This window comes from Panthera leo, chromosome F3, assembly GCF_018350215.1.
Source record: "Panthera leo isolate Ple1 chromosome F3, P.leo_Ple1_pat1.1, whole genome shotgun sequence".
NCBI classification, from domain to species: Eukaryota; Metazoa; Chordata; class Mammalia; order Carnivora; family Felidae; genus Panthera; species Panthera leo.
In genome coordinates this window covers 2,798,544-2,812,042 of record NC_056696.1, presented here as the reverse complement: position 1 = coordinate 2,812,042, position 13,499 = coordinate 2,798,544, and the positions used below count along the sequence as shown (strand labels likewise).

The window sequence follows — 13,499 nt, the reverse complement described above, 5'->3', positions numbered from 1 at the left end:
GGAGCACCACGTATCCAAAGGGTCAAGATCTGGTTTTCACGAACAGATTTACTCTGCAAATTTTAAACCAGGAGGAAAACCAACAGCTCCAGCTTCCTTTCCACACAAAACGTATCCTCTCTCCGTCTCTAAACGGTCTCGTCTCAGACGGGAGGTGACAAACCGCTTGGCACTAAAATGATTCTTAACGGTTCAAGTGACTGAACTACACGGGCAGGGGTGAGAATAAAGACCAAAAGCAGGTACAGTTTAATGTATTTTAATAGCAAACTTACAGGAACAGCACAGAAGACAGACAACATTAAAAACATGTACTTGCATGTAGGACAACTCAGTTAGAAAAGTATAGTGAATGGATGGAATCTACCGTATGATAAAAATGCTACAAACACCATTTAGTTGCCGTCAATAAGAAATTTACTCGTTTTAAAAAAATCCAAATGCTGGCATTGTCCAGAAAAATTTAACAGGTTTATTTATAATTGTTATAAAGTTGAACTGCTGAAACGTGTTCACTGAAACATTTTGACTTGCATTAATGCTTTATGTCCCCGCATTTATATTAAAAATTCACACACGAATGAAAATGGAAAAACTGCCAATACCTGATTTCTGTCCCCGATTTTTCCATTTGCAATCATATACTTCGATACCTTTTGACCCCATGGAAAAAAAATATCTAACGTTCAGAACTACCAATAACAGGAAGAAGAGAAATTTTTTTTTTTTTTTTTTTAAAAGAATGAAACGTTTTCCATCAGAGTGGATTCTTAAGCACGCTCTCCACGTATGCGGCGCGCTAGCTGGATGTCTTTTGGCATAATTGTTACACGTTTGGCATGGATAGCACACAGGTTGGTGTCTTCGAAGAGGCCCACCAGGTAGGCCTCGCTTGCCTCCTGCAAAGGAGCAAAGAAAAAGGCATCAATGGCGTTATTAGCACCCGTCACGGGCAAGTCTGTACCGGTTCAGATGACGAGGTTTTCGGACCTCTGAAAAGCCGCTCCAGAAGACGCTGACCTGTTCACCAAACGGGTACGTTTTAAAACCTGGGGGACAGGCTGAAAGGCAGTTTATGAAAAGCGGAAGGCTCGAGCTTGGAAATCTTCAGCAAATTACACAAGAGTCAAACGATTTCATTACTAAGCTTCGATTTTTCTCCTGTTAACACGCGATCTCTTACCCACCGAAATGTCTTCGGTGAATCCCATTTAATCCAGGAACTCCAGCTTAGACTCTAATCCTGTCTCCTCGCCAGCGTCCTCCTCATCCCGAATCCCGCTCGCCCCAGAGTATCTGCCCGAACCTCTGCCTGCCAATAATCCAACACAGCGGACAACTGGCTTCCATCACACGGTCCCCATCAACCTTTTCTTTTCCACCTCCGTTCTATCACACGGGGCCCACGGGGCCCAGAGCACAACGCGCTGGTGTCATTTACATTCTTGGACCTGTTTTGCCTAGATGTGCCCCCTCCAAGCGCACCTTCCTCTGTGCTCCCCAACCCGCAGTGACCTCTTCCCCTCTCGTATTAATATGGATCCCTTCAGTTTTTCTCATTACACTCGAGGAGTCTTTGAAGGCACCCCCCCCTCTCCGTCACCACTCAGAAACCGCCAGCTGTGGGAACTGTTCACGGACACTTGGCAAGTCAGGTTAGTAGACCTTACAGCTGTCTGAAAAGCTAAAGAGCCCTTTAGCCAAAGTCACATTTGCTTCCTCATTCCGAGAGGCAGAAACCGTTTTACCAGTCCGGTCACCCGCCCGGCTGTTTCAGTGGCTCAGGAGCATTAAACGGGGCTGTCTGGCCTTGTCGCCTTCTCTGTAGAAAAGTTACTTCTCTGATCAAGATACTTAGAAAAACCAAGATTCCTGTAGTTGCTGTTTTTGTCCTAATAAAAAAAATATTTTCCATTTTGGAACCCTTAGGTAACGATAAAGCTAAAAATGATGCCACCCGACACTTGAGCAATTTCAGCCACTTATGCTACATAACACAAAATATGTAGACAGGAACAGGCAGATTCGCTTGTGATTTTGCAATAAAACTACGGAGACTTGCTTTCCCAAGCATCAACGCAGCAACAATTAATTCAACTGGTTCACATTATCATCTTATGAAAAAGTACGCCCTTCACATTTATGTATCTTCAACTTTTTTGCCTTATGTCTCTCTTCTATGAAAATTTGTTTCATCTAAATTTTACAACCCCTACAGTGTTCTTCTGCTGCGTTTTTTCTTAATGTTTATTTAGTTTTGAGAGAGAAAGAGAGAGAGAGAGAGAGAGAGAAAGAGAGAGAGAGAGAATGAATCCCAAGGAGTCTCTATACTAATGGATGTGGGGCTCGAACTCAGGAACCGCGGGATCATGACCTGAGCTAAAATCAAGAGTCAGACGCTTAGCTGATTGGGCCCCCCAGGAGCCTCCTGCTGCATTTAAGAGTCAGGTTTTATCTACCCACTAAGGCCTAGCTCAGACTTTCCGAGCAGGAGGAAGCAAGCACTTCCACTCCCAGCTCCCAAGGGCACAAAGCCTTGAACTCCTTCCTCCAGACTCCCTGCTGCTTCTCTGGCCTCGTACAGCAGAGCCAGAGCCACCCTCTTATGTATGTAACTTTATAATAGAGTCTTGTTTTCTACTCACGACGCCTTGCTTTGGAGTAGATGTTCAACAAATGTTTGCTTTTTAAATCTAACCCTAAGTAAGTGTACATCTTTTCCATGCAAACATTCCAAAGGATGTAATGAAGGCAAAAGCCCTTAACAGCCGGGGATTCATTCTTACAATATTCGAAGGAATGGGTGAGAGGTGTGGAGACCAAGGCATAGTGTGGGCTCTGATGGGCTCACCACACGCATCAGATAGGACTGACGTTCCTCAGGCAAGACACCAGTTTGATTTTGTTTCACCCGGCCTCACACCCATCCAGAATGCTTCTGCAAAACGTAGCGCCGTGAGCTGCTAGATGGACAAGCCAACAGGTCCCGTGGTTCTGAGACCATTTAAGAGCAGAATGATCCATGGGCTCCCTGGTACTGCTCCGAATGGCACGTGGCCATTCTCACTTCTGTCTTGGAGCCCGGCTACTGGTTTTATAGGGTTGTATCTGGTCGGCTCTGGGAGAGTATTCTATACCCACGGGGGATTTGACCATGACCCATATATTTCTAATTCTATTACACAGATCCTAAAACCTTCTCAACGGGAAGGCTCTAATGGGAATGAAAGACTGCCACATAAATTTATAGCCCAACAAACCAATTTTGAGATAATGGCAAAAGAAAAAATATCTTACAACTAGAAGGAAATGTTAATTTACAACGCGTTGACTATATTCAATGTCTGATTCTCCCACCATTTCGAAACACCAATGTCTACGTTTTTAACACAAGGATACCTCAAGTCGAAACTCTCAGACATTAAAGACAAAGGTTAGATTTTAAGTCCGTCCGTTCCTGAGTATCGTATGGCAAACCCAGACTAATTTCTTTACCCCCCACCCCCCCGCACCACCTCCCCGTCTCATTTAGTTCTATTAGGAAACTTGTCAACTGTGTGATTCTAAACCAAAAATAAAGTGACTTTTTGAATTTTATTTCAACTGCTCTCTTCTGTTATTTCCACCAGCAAATTCTCCATCCCTGTCTTTAAGAGAACTGAAGTGCGTGGATACAGAAAGCAAACACGTGCACAAAAAAACTGGTAACAAAGATTACGCTTTCCAAACAAGAGCCATCTAACTGCTGGGAGTACAGGCAGCAGAAGGAAACATTGTGCTCAAAACCAATACAGGAACACTTGCTAACGTACAGCACACACCTTCGTGCCAGTGACCATGAAGTTTACACATGAACTGGAAAGACAATAGTGTTTTGCCCAGACTGCTTAGTAATCTCCATTTACAAGACTCTACCACGGACCGACCATTAAACACGAACACGTTGGGACTTCCCAGTATAATGGGTTCTTTAAGCACAGTCCTGGCTAACTGGGACTAGGAACCAAAACTAGCAGCTTTGTATCAAATGCTTGACCATCTTGGAAAATACACGGGCAAAATGTGACTTACAACTGTAGTGATAGACGAAAGGAGACCTTACGGTAAACAACGATCAAAAGAGAAAAAAGAGTTTTAACCAGCGCTAGAAGCTTTTAGTAGTTTGAAATTTCAGTAATTTCAATTCATTGAGAATTTAATGGATGCCTACTCCTGGAATCCACCAATCAAACCCAGTTCAGACTAACCATAGAAACAGCTCAACCAATCGCACTTCAGCACAGAACCCACCTATCAAATCTCCCTCACATGTAAAGCCAAAGCTTGCCACGGCAACAGCAGCCTCACAATCCTCCAATAGAGTGTATGTGGACTGTGGTCCCCGCGCCCCCAGAGATTCTGATTCACGTCTGTGGTGCCTAGAAATCTGCACTTTTAATCGCTTCCAAACCCCTGCTCTCATGGAGGCAGTAGTCTGAGATACACCGATCTAAAACATGCCAAACACAATATAAAACAGGTTACACGTTAGTGATTGGTATTAATTATATCCTCACCCCTAATCAAGCATGTTACCCATGGGCATTTCAAGTTTTAATGCTGGCACAAGACACAAATACTATGGATATGTAACCACCTCTAAGACCGTACTTCTCAGAGTTCTGACACCTGGTGTGGAGATTAAATTCAATGTGCTTCCCATTTAAGCGGAAATCCATAATCCTCTTTGGCCAACTCCAAGTCCTGACATCCCTGCCCCTTAACACGTACGGTGTGATCTCGAAGCACACCTTTTCTCCCTACGGCCAAGCCCATGCCAGCTAGCTGGGTGCTTCCTTCAGCTCAGTGCACAGCCTCCCCACCGACACCGCGCTCCCCTCTCGCGTGGCCTCTGCACATCCAGAAAGACACCAACTCTCCATGCCTTTTCCAGCGATCACTGCTTAAAGCTGATGACCAACACAGACCTTAGTCCCACATCTTTGTAATGTCCCGCAGCACCCATGACCGAACAAGAGGGTTCTTTTTTCCTCGAGACACCGTTCTCAACGCAATGTTTAAAAAACTGAAAGACGGTATACCGGAACGAACGGTATACCGTTCGGAGCCAGATGGGTTCAAATGAGGACTGTCACCCAAATGGGTTCAAGTCGCATTTTCGGTGTGTAAGACCTCGAGCAACCTAACCTTTCTGACATCTCAACGGTGAAGCAAAGGTATGGCCCACCTTACGGGCTGTGCCGATCAAAGCACGTGGAAAGATTTAGAACCGTTCTTGGTACACAGCAGGACGGCCGACTCTCAGAGCCGTCCCCACCCGCCACTTTACCTGCAAAGCACCGATAGCCGCGCTCTGGAAGCGCAGGTCTGTTTTGAAGTCCTGAGCAATTTCTCGCACCAGACGCTGGAAAGGAAGTTTGCGGATCAGAAGTTCAGTGGACTTCTGGTAACGTCTAATTTCACGGAGTGCCACGGTACCAGGCCTTAACACAAAACAAAACAACATTAAACAAATGGTTATCGGACATATACAAAAACATACGAGGATAAGCGGTTAGCTTTAACAAATCCAGTCATTTTCCAAAAAATAAACCACCCGTTTTCTGTTTTTTAGCTTGGGTATAAAATTTCCTTCACCAGTTTATGATCTGAGTATTTAAAGCTGTGAAGAGTAACAGAACAATTCCTTGAAAGCAAAAAGCATAACATGAAAGGAGATTCTGAGCAGGGCATTTATCCGAGTCCCATTCACTTTCTTCGTCTTAACACAGGGGCGTCAATAACGTATCATTACTTGGGAGGGTGTGAGGCCACTAATAAAAAGTCAACATTCAGACTCTTGTCAATTTGGTATTACTAGCTTTGCTTCTTCTAAAAGACGCACCAACACCACTCAATGGGCTTCATTTAAAAACACACTCAGGTATATTCAAGGCCCATTTCCCAGAACACGTTTAGTTTGACTACGGCTCATCCGTCAGGAATGATGAAGTCTGGATGCTCCTGACGGCGCGGTGTGCCTTCCACAGGGCAGAGTGTTCGTGCATCTTTTTTTTTTTTTTTTTTTACTAAGTGTCAACAAAAACGTACCTCAAGTCTGACTTATTTCTTCCACTCTATGAGCTTTTATTTTAGAGTAACTATAAAATCATTTGCAGAAGCTAAGTACAGACAGCTTCTGCCCTCTAACGGCGGATGCCCTTAACAACACTGCTGAGGGCAGCTCAACACCAGACTGCTAACAAGGAAATACACCAATTTAAGGAAATGAAGGAGAACTTTACTCAAACAAAACACCCCACCTTGAGTATTATTAAAATAGAATTGGTATCAAAATGTATTATTTTGCCAAAAACGAGTGTCCATCCTCACACATGTACTTAAAAAGCACTTTATTATTTTAAAAACACACGTTACTAACGTAACAACTAAATAAAACGAGAATCTATCTCATTAACATCATCGGTGATTCAGTAGGTCTCCTTTGGGCTCTGGGTAGCTTCAAAATAAAACATTCCGACAAAACCCAACACTATGTTTTGGGACACACACGCGCAGACGTTTTTAAAATATTAGCAAATATTCAAAAGGGGAAAAACATCGGTTTCCCTAGATCAAGAAGTCTGCTGGTTATACATCTTTTCATTATATTTTACAATTGCTGCTTCCGTAGACGGACTCTATCCCACTATTTCCTCTTTTTTTTTTTTTTTTTTAAATACCTGTAACGATGAGGTTTCTTCACCCCTCCAGTAGAGGGCGCACTCTTGCGAGCGGCTTTTGTAGCCAGTTGCTTCCTCGGTGCTTTACCCCCGGTCGATTTGCGGGCAGTCTGCTTTGTACGAGCCATGGTACTGAGACCTCCTCACTTACCTACCAGCATCAAAAACAAAAATCATACACACGACCCCCCAGACGTTCAAGTTTTCCTGCCACTGCCGGCCCCCGCCCCCGCCAGGCTGGAAATTAGGCCCAGCACAAAACAAAACAAAACAAAACAAAAAAAACCCCAACAATGTCCGTCATGTTATATAATTCGCCAGGGTGCAGATCACGCCTGCCACCCAGACAGGACTTCTCGAAACAAACTGTGGGACTCGGAAATTGGGACCTCTAACGCCGACCATCCCTCAAAAGACCGACGGCAAAACAAAAAGACCCCCCTAACGGCCTCGGCCTCCCTCTCTTTAATTAAAGTAGGAATCAGAAACGTCTGCAAACATCCGACCCGCAAACAAGTCCAAAGAACGAAGCCACAAAACACAGAAAGGTCGAGTCAAATTTCGGCAAAAAGCCTCCGGTCCCCCCCCCCCCCGGCCCCGCGCCCCCCCACCGCCGGGCGCCCGGCCGCGGACGGACCCGGGCGAAGCTCTGAAAACACGCCTGGGGTCGCGTTTCCACAGCGTGTTGACAACACGGCGCCCGGGGACGCGGGAGGGGACAGCGGCGCCCGGCGGCCGGCTCTCCACAAAGCCCGGTCCCGCGGCCGGCCGTCGTGGGCTCCGCCGCAGCCGAGCGCCCCGCAGCCGGGCTGTGATCGCCGCCCGCGCCGGCCCGCGGAAACTTTTGGGCCCGGCCCCCCGCGCCCCCGCCGCGGCCCCCAGCGCCCCGACCCACACGCCAACAATCGGCGCCCGGAGCCCCTTCCTCCCGGGGGCACGACGCACCCAAGCCGCTCCGAAACGCCCCGATCCCCCGCCACGTGCCGCCCTCCAAAATGCAAAAGTTTTTTTTGCATTTCCAATGCATCAAGTTTCCGCTTCTCCAAAAAAGGAGAAAAAAAAAAATGTCCCTCTCTGAAAAAATTCTCCTCCGTTCTCGAAACGGGGAAGAGAGAGAGACGGGGGAGAAAACATGGTCGGTGACCAGAGAAGAGAGACAAGATGGTGAAGCTCAGCAACAACTGTGGGGAGGCAGCAAAAAGCGAGTTAGCCCGGGGTGCGAAGCGGCGGCGATTTCCCCCCTTTTCCCGCCCGAAAACCGGGGCCCGGGGCCCGGGGGCGGCAGGGAAGGGGCCCGCGCGGGTCGTGGTGAGGGTCTGGGGTCCCGGGAAGGGGCGGCGGGCGGGATTTGGCCGAAGAAAGGGGAGCCGGGGGCGCGGGGAGGAGGGAGAGCGGCTCGGCGCCGCGGCGGCTGCTGCTGTGGGGCTGAGGCGGCGAGAGACGGGGGAGAGCCGCCGCCGCCGCCGCCTCGGGGACGCGGAAACTCGCTCCTCACCTCCATTTCTGGGCCAAAAAGTTTGCGGGCCGGGCCCGGGGGGCCGGGGGGGGCGCCGTGCCCGCGGCGCCGGGGCCCGGGCGGCGGCGGGCGGCGAGCGGGGCCCGGTCCCGGGGAGGCGGGCGGCCGGGGAAACTTACCCCCCTTCTCCTTCGGCTGGAGCTCGGCGAGCTAGAGGCGGCGCTGGCGTTAGCGAGCGACGGCGGCGCGGCGGCGGCTGCGAACACAATTGAAAGATGGCTGACACCGAGGCTGGCCCCCAACACACGCCGCCCCGCCCCCGCGCCGCGCGCCAGCCAATCACACACAATGGAGGGAAGGCTCGGCCCCGCCCCCGGCCCCCGCCAGCGCCCCGCCCCCGCCCCTCCCCCCGCGCGTTCGTTCGCTGGCGCGCGCTCGCCCCTCCCCCGCGCGCCGCCCGCTCCCTCCCCGCGGCCGCCTCGCGCCGAGTGTGTACAAACACAAAAGACGTGCCGGAGGGCCGCCGGCTCCCGCCGCGACGGCCGCCTGCCCGCCCGCCGGCCCGCCGGCCCGCGCGCCCCCGGCCCCGCGCCCGCGCTCGGCTCCCCCCCCCCCCCACCGCCCGCCGCCCCCTCCTCCCCCCCCACCCCGCTGGCGCCCACGTCATCCCGCGCCCGGAGCCCGGGGTCGGGGCGCCCAGGGGCGGTGGGGGAGGGGCGGCGGGCGCGGCCGGTGAACGCCCGGGCCTGCGGGCGGCGTGGGGGCGGGGCGGCGTGGGGGGGGGAACGGCCCGGGGGGGGGGGGCTACGCGGCCGCGGGGGCCCCGGGGCGGACGGCCCGCCCGCGCGCAACTTTCCCCGCAGGTGGCGGCGCCGGGCCGCCCGACGCAAGATGGCTGTGCTCGGCGAGCGCGACAACAATGCGCGGCCGCGCGGCCCGCCTGTCGGTCCCCGCACCTCCCCGCCGGCCGCCCGGGGCCCCCCGCGGCCGCGGCCCGGTGCCCGGGGACCGCCCGGCGCGCGGCGCAGAGCGGCGGCCGGGAGGGAGGGGCGGTCCGGGGACGGTCGCCTTCACCCGCCTTCCAGCCCTCGGTAGCCCGGGAAACCGACCCGCCGCGGCCCGGGACGCCCGGACCGTCCCCGGGACGGCCCCGCCAGCGCGGCACGGCGGTGCGCGGGCGCTTCCCCCGGGGCTCCTGCGGGCATCCCCGGGGGATAGCGCGGGAGCCACGCCGCCCGGGCGAAGGGCGAAGTGCCAGTCGCGATCCCCAGATTTTATAAAGCGCCTTAGTCGTAAACATTACCCTGAAACGGGCGCGCGGAAATCAGAGAGCAGGGAGGGAATGGGTTTGTCCAAGGTCACTTAAGTAAGGGACAGACCTGGGAGCAGCAGAAAAACTCCAGGCCTCCCGTCTCATTATTATTTAATGGATGTTAAGTGTCCGTGGTTGCTGTGCAGAGCACATGCGATCTGGAAGCCTCTCCTAAAAGCACACATGCAAAAAACAAAACAAAACAAAAAACAGCCCAGGCAGAGCTGCTAGCGGAGAGTTCCTGTCACTTGGGGCCGAGCAGAGTTTTGTTTTGCTTGTTCTGTTTTGTTTTCAGGGAAGCGAAATATTTGCTGTTGAATCGATCCAGGAAAGCTGTGCCCCATCAATTAAATTCATTATCTCCTCAAGAAATGTTCAATGACGTGGGTAACGTTCCCTTCACGGGCTCCATTTTTCCAGAGCGTCTATTTTTTTGGCTGCAAAAGATATTCCTAAGGAAGGGAGAGACTTTTACATGAAATCGTTCGGCTCTTGGATGATCTGAACCAACTGAGCTGTCCATCTGTGAAATGGAAGTGTTATCTATCCCTGTGAAGATAGGCCACAAGTTCATTCTAGTTGTGGAGTGGAATACATAAGCACCCGGGTATGTGTCCGGTTACTTACTTGGTGGATTCTGGAAGTTCACTCTCGCTGCGTGAATATATATCGAATGACAGCTGCGCGTCAGGCACAATTCTGGATGCTGGGAACACAGCAGTGAGCGCGCAAGCAACAATCCTGTCCTCGTAGGGCTTATGATCTCTAGGAACATTGCCAGGAAGAGGCGCTTGGACGAGGGACAGGAAGGGGGTCTTCTGGAGCCCCTACGAGTGGCAGAAAGCTGTAGCTGACAGAAGAAGGCTTTCCAGTCCAGGCAATGGAGCGGGAGAGCTGCCCCGGCAAAAACAGGATGCTGAAGGGGCACCAGGGTGAGTCCTGAATTGGCTCTTCCTTCTCAAGCTCTTGGCTGGGGCGCCTGGGTGGCTCAATCGCTTAAGCGTCCGCCTTTGGCTCAGGTCATGATCTCGCGGTTCATGGGTTCAAGCCCCGCATCGGGCTCTGTGATCCTATTTGTTGACTTGTGTATTATCTGTCTCTTCCCCCAAAGAATGTGAAGTCTAGGATAGTAGCAGGCGTATCTGTCTCTCTCCACTGGTCTAGTACCCTAACTCCACTCGCGGTTAGGGACCTTTCTGAATTTGCTGTGCGTCCTTAGCCATGGAAATTGTCAAAGATATGACCAAAGTAGAAAGAATAGTATAATGAACCCCCACCTTGGGGCTGTTTTCACAGGGAGCTACCTCACTGGTCTTGTCGGGCGGTATTTCCCACTTTCTCCTGTTTTTACTCTTAGAAAGGGATCCTGTTTGTAGGGTACACGAAAGAAAAGCGGAGGGGATTTGGAGCCATTGCTTAAAAAATTTCATTATTCATTTTTCTGCATTACATAATCACTAAACAAAACTAATTGCATCTTAAGGAAGATATGAACCATGAAACTAGCATAACACTCCCAAGTAAGATGTTTTCAAAGGTTTCAACTGGCAGCATTGAGCTTGTGTCTGTGAACATAATATTTTATATCAAGTTTTATGCTTGAAATGGCCATATTCCATTCCCGATCAAGACTTTATAATGAAGATCTCTTTAAATTCTTTTTTTTTGTTAAGTTTATTTATTTTTGAGGGAGAGAGAGTGCACGGAAGTGGGGTAGGAACAGAGAGACGAAGAGAATGCCAAGCAGACTCTGAGCTGTCAGCCCAGAGCCCGACACGGGGCTCGATCTCACGAACCTGGAGATCATGACCTAGGCTGCAACCGAGAGCCGGACACTTAACCGACTGAGCCGCCCAGGCGCCCCAAATCCAATGAACTTTTGAAAGGTCAGGTATTTACATGCAGCTCAACGCTGTAGCAGGCACATGTGCCGGGGTCACCACCGAAAGGGCCTGTGCGCTACAGTGGAGAGAAGTACCCGGCAGGGAGACGGAAATTCAGGTGTGCCCCGGGAGCCTGTTTCGCCTCCTTGCCTCCAACCCTAGCGGCCGCATTTGGGGACACACCAGTGCTCCTCGGGGGGCCTGGCGTGAGTATTCCTCGTGTCCTTGTCCACGATGGGACTGCTCCCCGCCCCGCAGGACTGAGGCAGGGATGGGAGGGGCTGTGCTCATATCTCGTGGAGCGGTGAGTGGGGGGGCGCCGCCCTCACCATGGGGCACAGGTCTGGCCCACGCTGCTGAGGCCGCCCTCCCAGGGGCGCTAGTCCTTAGGGCCGAAGGGACCTATCTCCTGTCCCCCCCGATAGCCCACAGACCGCTGGGCTGCTCTGAGGTCTCAGGGCATGACCCCAAGTTCCTGTGTTCCCATCCCTACCGCCCATATTGTCCCCTGTCACCTTCCCGGGATCATATCACAGCAGTGCTCACAAGCTGATATTTCGCTAACTTGCTTCCTGATTTGTGGCCTCTCCACCTAGACTGTAATCGCAGAGGGAGCAAGGGCTTGGATACTTTTTATTTGTTTTTAATGTTTCATTTATTTTTGAGAGAGAGAGAGAGACAGAGACAGAGCGTAAGCAGGGGAGGGGCAGAGAGAGAGGGAGACCCAGAACCCAAAGCAGGCTCCAGGCTCCGAGCCGTCGGCACAGAGCCCGACGCGGGGCTCGAACCCACGACCCGCGAGATCAGGAGCCACCCAGGTGCCCTGAGCATGTAGCTCTTGATCTCAGGGCCGTGAGTGCAAGCCCACGTTGGGCGTGGAGCCTACTTTAAACAAAACTAAGGGGTGCTTGGGTGGCTTAGTTGGTTAAGCATCCGACTCAGGTCAGGATCTCGCGGCCTGTGAGTGCGAGCCCCACGTTGGGCTCTGCGCTGACGGTGTGGCCCCTGCGTGGTTTTTCTCTCTCTCTCCTCTCTCGCTGCCCCTCCCCTGCTCTCTTGGTCTCTCTCAAAATAAGTAAACTTAAAAAAACATTTTTCAAAAAGTATACGACAGAAGAACAAACAAAAAGCAACTGTACGACACAGGCTTTTGCAATCGACCGTGAGATGCATTTCGTAGGAGAGGCGCTTCTGGAAAGATGTGCCTTTCCTTGCACACGTTTCCTTGTATTCTCAGCGGGAAGAGGGCAGTTGGAAATGTTTTTCTCAGGATGAGGATGTGAGCGTGAAATCTGCCCGTTGGCCTGGGGCGGTCACTATTCATGTTTTATTGATTTCGGGCGCACCGTCAATGATTCGTGGCGTCCCCTCCATATTCCCTGCTCCCCGAGCGGCCGTGGGATTGCAGCCGGGCCCCCTGTGTACATCGGGGATGCCTTCCCTGGACGCAGGAGACCTTCACCTTCTCCGTAAATGACGAAACAGGTGCCCTGGTTCCACCAGGCAGTGTCGGCCCGCCGTGAGGAGGGCGTGCCAAGAAGTGACAGCAGTTTCGGAGGCTGGAGGCCCAGGGCCACGCCTCGAATCACCAATCGAGTGGCACCTGGGAAGGTTTTTTTTTTTTTTATAAAGTCATTTTCTCAAAAAAATTTTTTTCAGGTTTATTTATTAATTTTGAGACGGAGCAAGCAGGGGAGGGGCAGAGAGAGCGGGGAGAGAGGGGATCCCAAGCAGGCTCCACGCTGTCAGCGCAGAGCTGGACGCGAGGCTCGAACCCGCGAACTGCGAGATGGTGACCTGAGCCCAAACCCGCCCCCCCCCCACCTCCCTCCCTAACCCCCAGGCACAGCAGGGATAAAAGGAGGCCCGGTGGGAGGGGGCGGGGCTTCAGGATCATGGGCCAGAGTTTGAATCCTGCTCTGGGGCTTCCGGCTAGTTGAATATTAGCCTCTCTGGGTCTTAGTTTCCCCGTCTGTAAAATGAGTAAAATTACCTTGAAGTATACCACTAATCCTGCCCCGCCAGGTCCCTGGGAGCGTTCGAAAGGATGGGTACGGGGCACTGACACAGATTCCGGGTTCACTGTACCAACTCTGCCTCTACTGTTTCCAGAAGGCGTCATCTGC

At 51.9% G+C, this 13,499-nt stretch overlaps 1 protein-coding gene and 1 long non-coding RNA gene across 2 annotated transcripts; one reads left to right on the top strand and one right to left on the bottom strand.

Annotated features, from left to right (window-relative positions):
* Positions 1 to 243: 243 nt before the first annotated feature.
* On the bottom strand, positions 244 to 8,461 carry LOC122211672 (histone H3.3A). Its single transcript, XM_042924990.1, has 4 exons — positions 8,358 to 8,461; positions 6,723 to 6,873; positions 5,330 to 5,483; positions 244 to 899 (listed from the first exon to the last, which is right to left on the bottom strand). Exons 2-4 carry the CDS (start codon positions 6,848 to 6,850, stop codon positions 771 to 773), a joined length of 411 nt encoding a protein of 136 aa, XP_042780924.1. The 5' UTR covers positions 6,851 to 6,873; positions 8,358 to 8,461; the 3' UTR covers positions 244 to 770.
* A 791-nt stretch (positions 8,462 to 9,252) lies between these two features.
* On the top strand, positions 9,253 to 12,944 carry LOC122211917. Its single transcript, XR_006198901.1, has 3 exons — positions 9,253 to 9,347; positions 9,786 to 10,422; positions 12,611 to 12,944. It is a non-coding gene; the product is annotated as an uncharacterized LOC122211917 (long non-coding RNA).
* The last annotated feature ends 555 nt before the right edge of the window (positions 12,945 to 13,499 follow it).

What these genes read in the sequence shown, in the direction of transcription:
- LOC122211672 (XM_042924990.1), bottom strand. Translation starts at nt 6,850, where the DNA reads ATGGCTCGTACAAAGCAGACTGCCCGCAAATCGACCGGGGGTAAAGCA. An exon ending in AAGAAACCTCATCGTTACAG is followed by an intron (nt 5,484 to 6,722) that starts GTATTTAAAAAA and finishes TTTTGTGTTAAG; the next exon opens with GCCTGGTACCGTGGCACTCC. An exon ending in CGGCTATCGGTGCTTTGCAG is followed by an intron (nt 900 to 5,329) that starts GTAAAGTGGCGG and finishes GCTCCTTTGCAG; the next exon opens with GAGGCAAGCGAGGCCTACCT.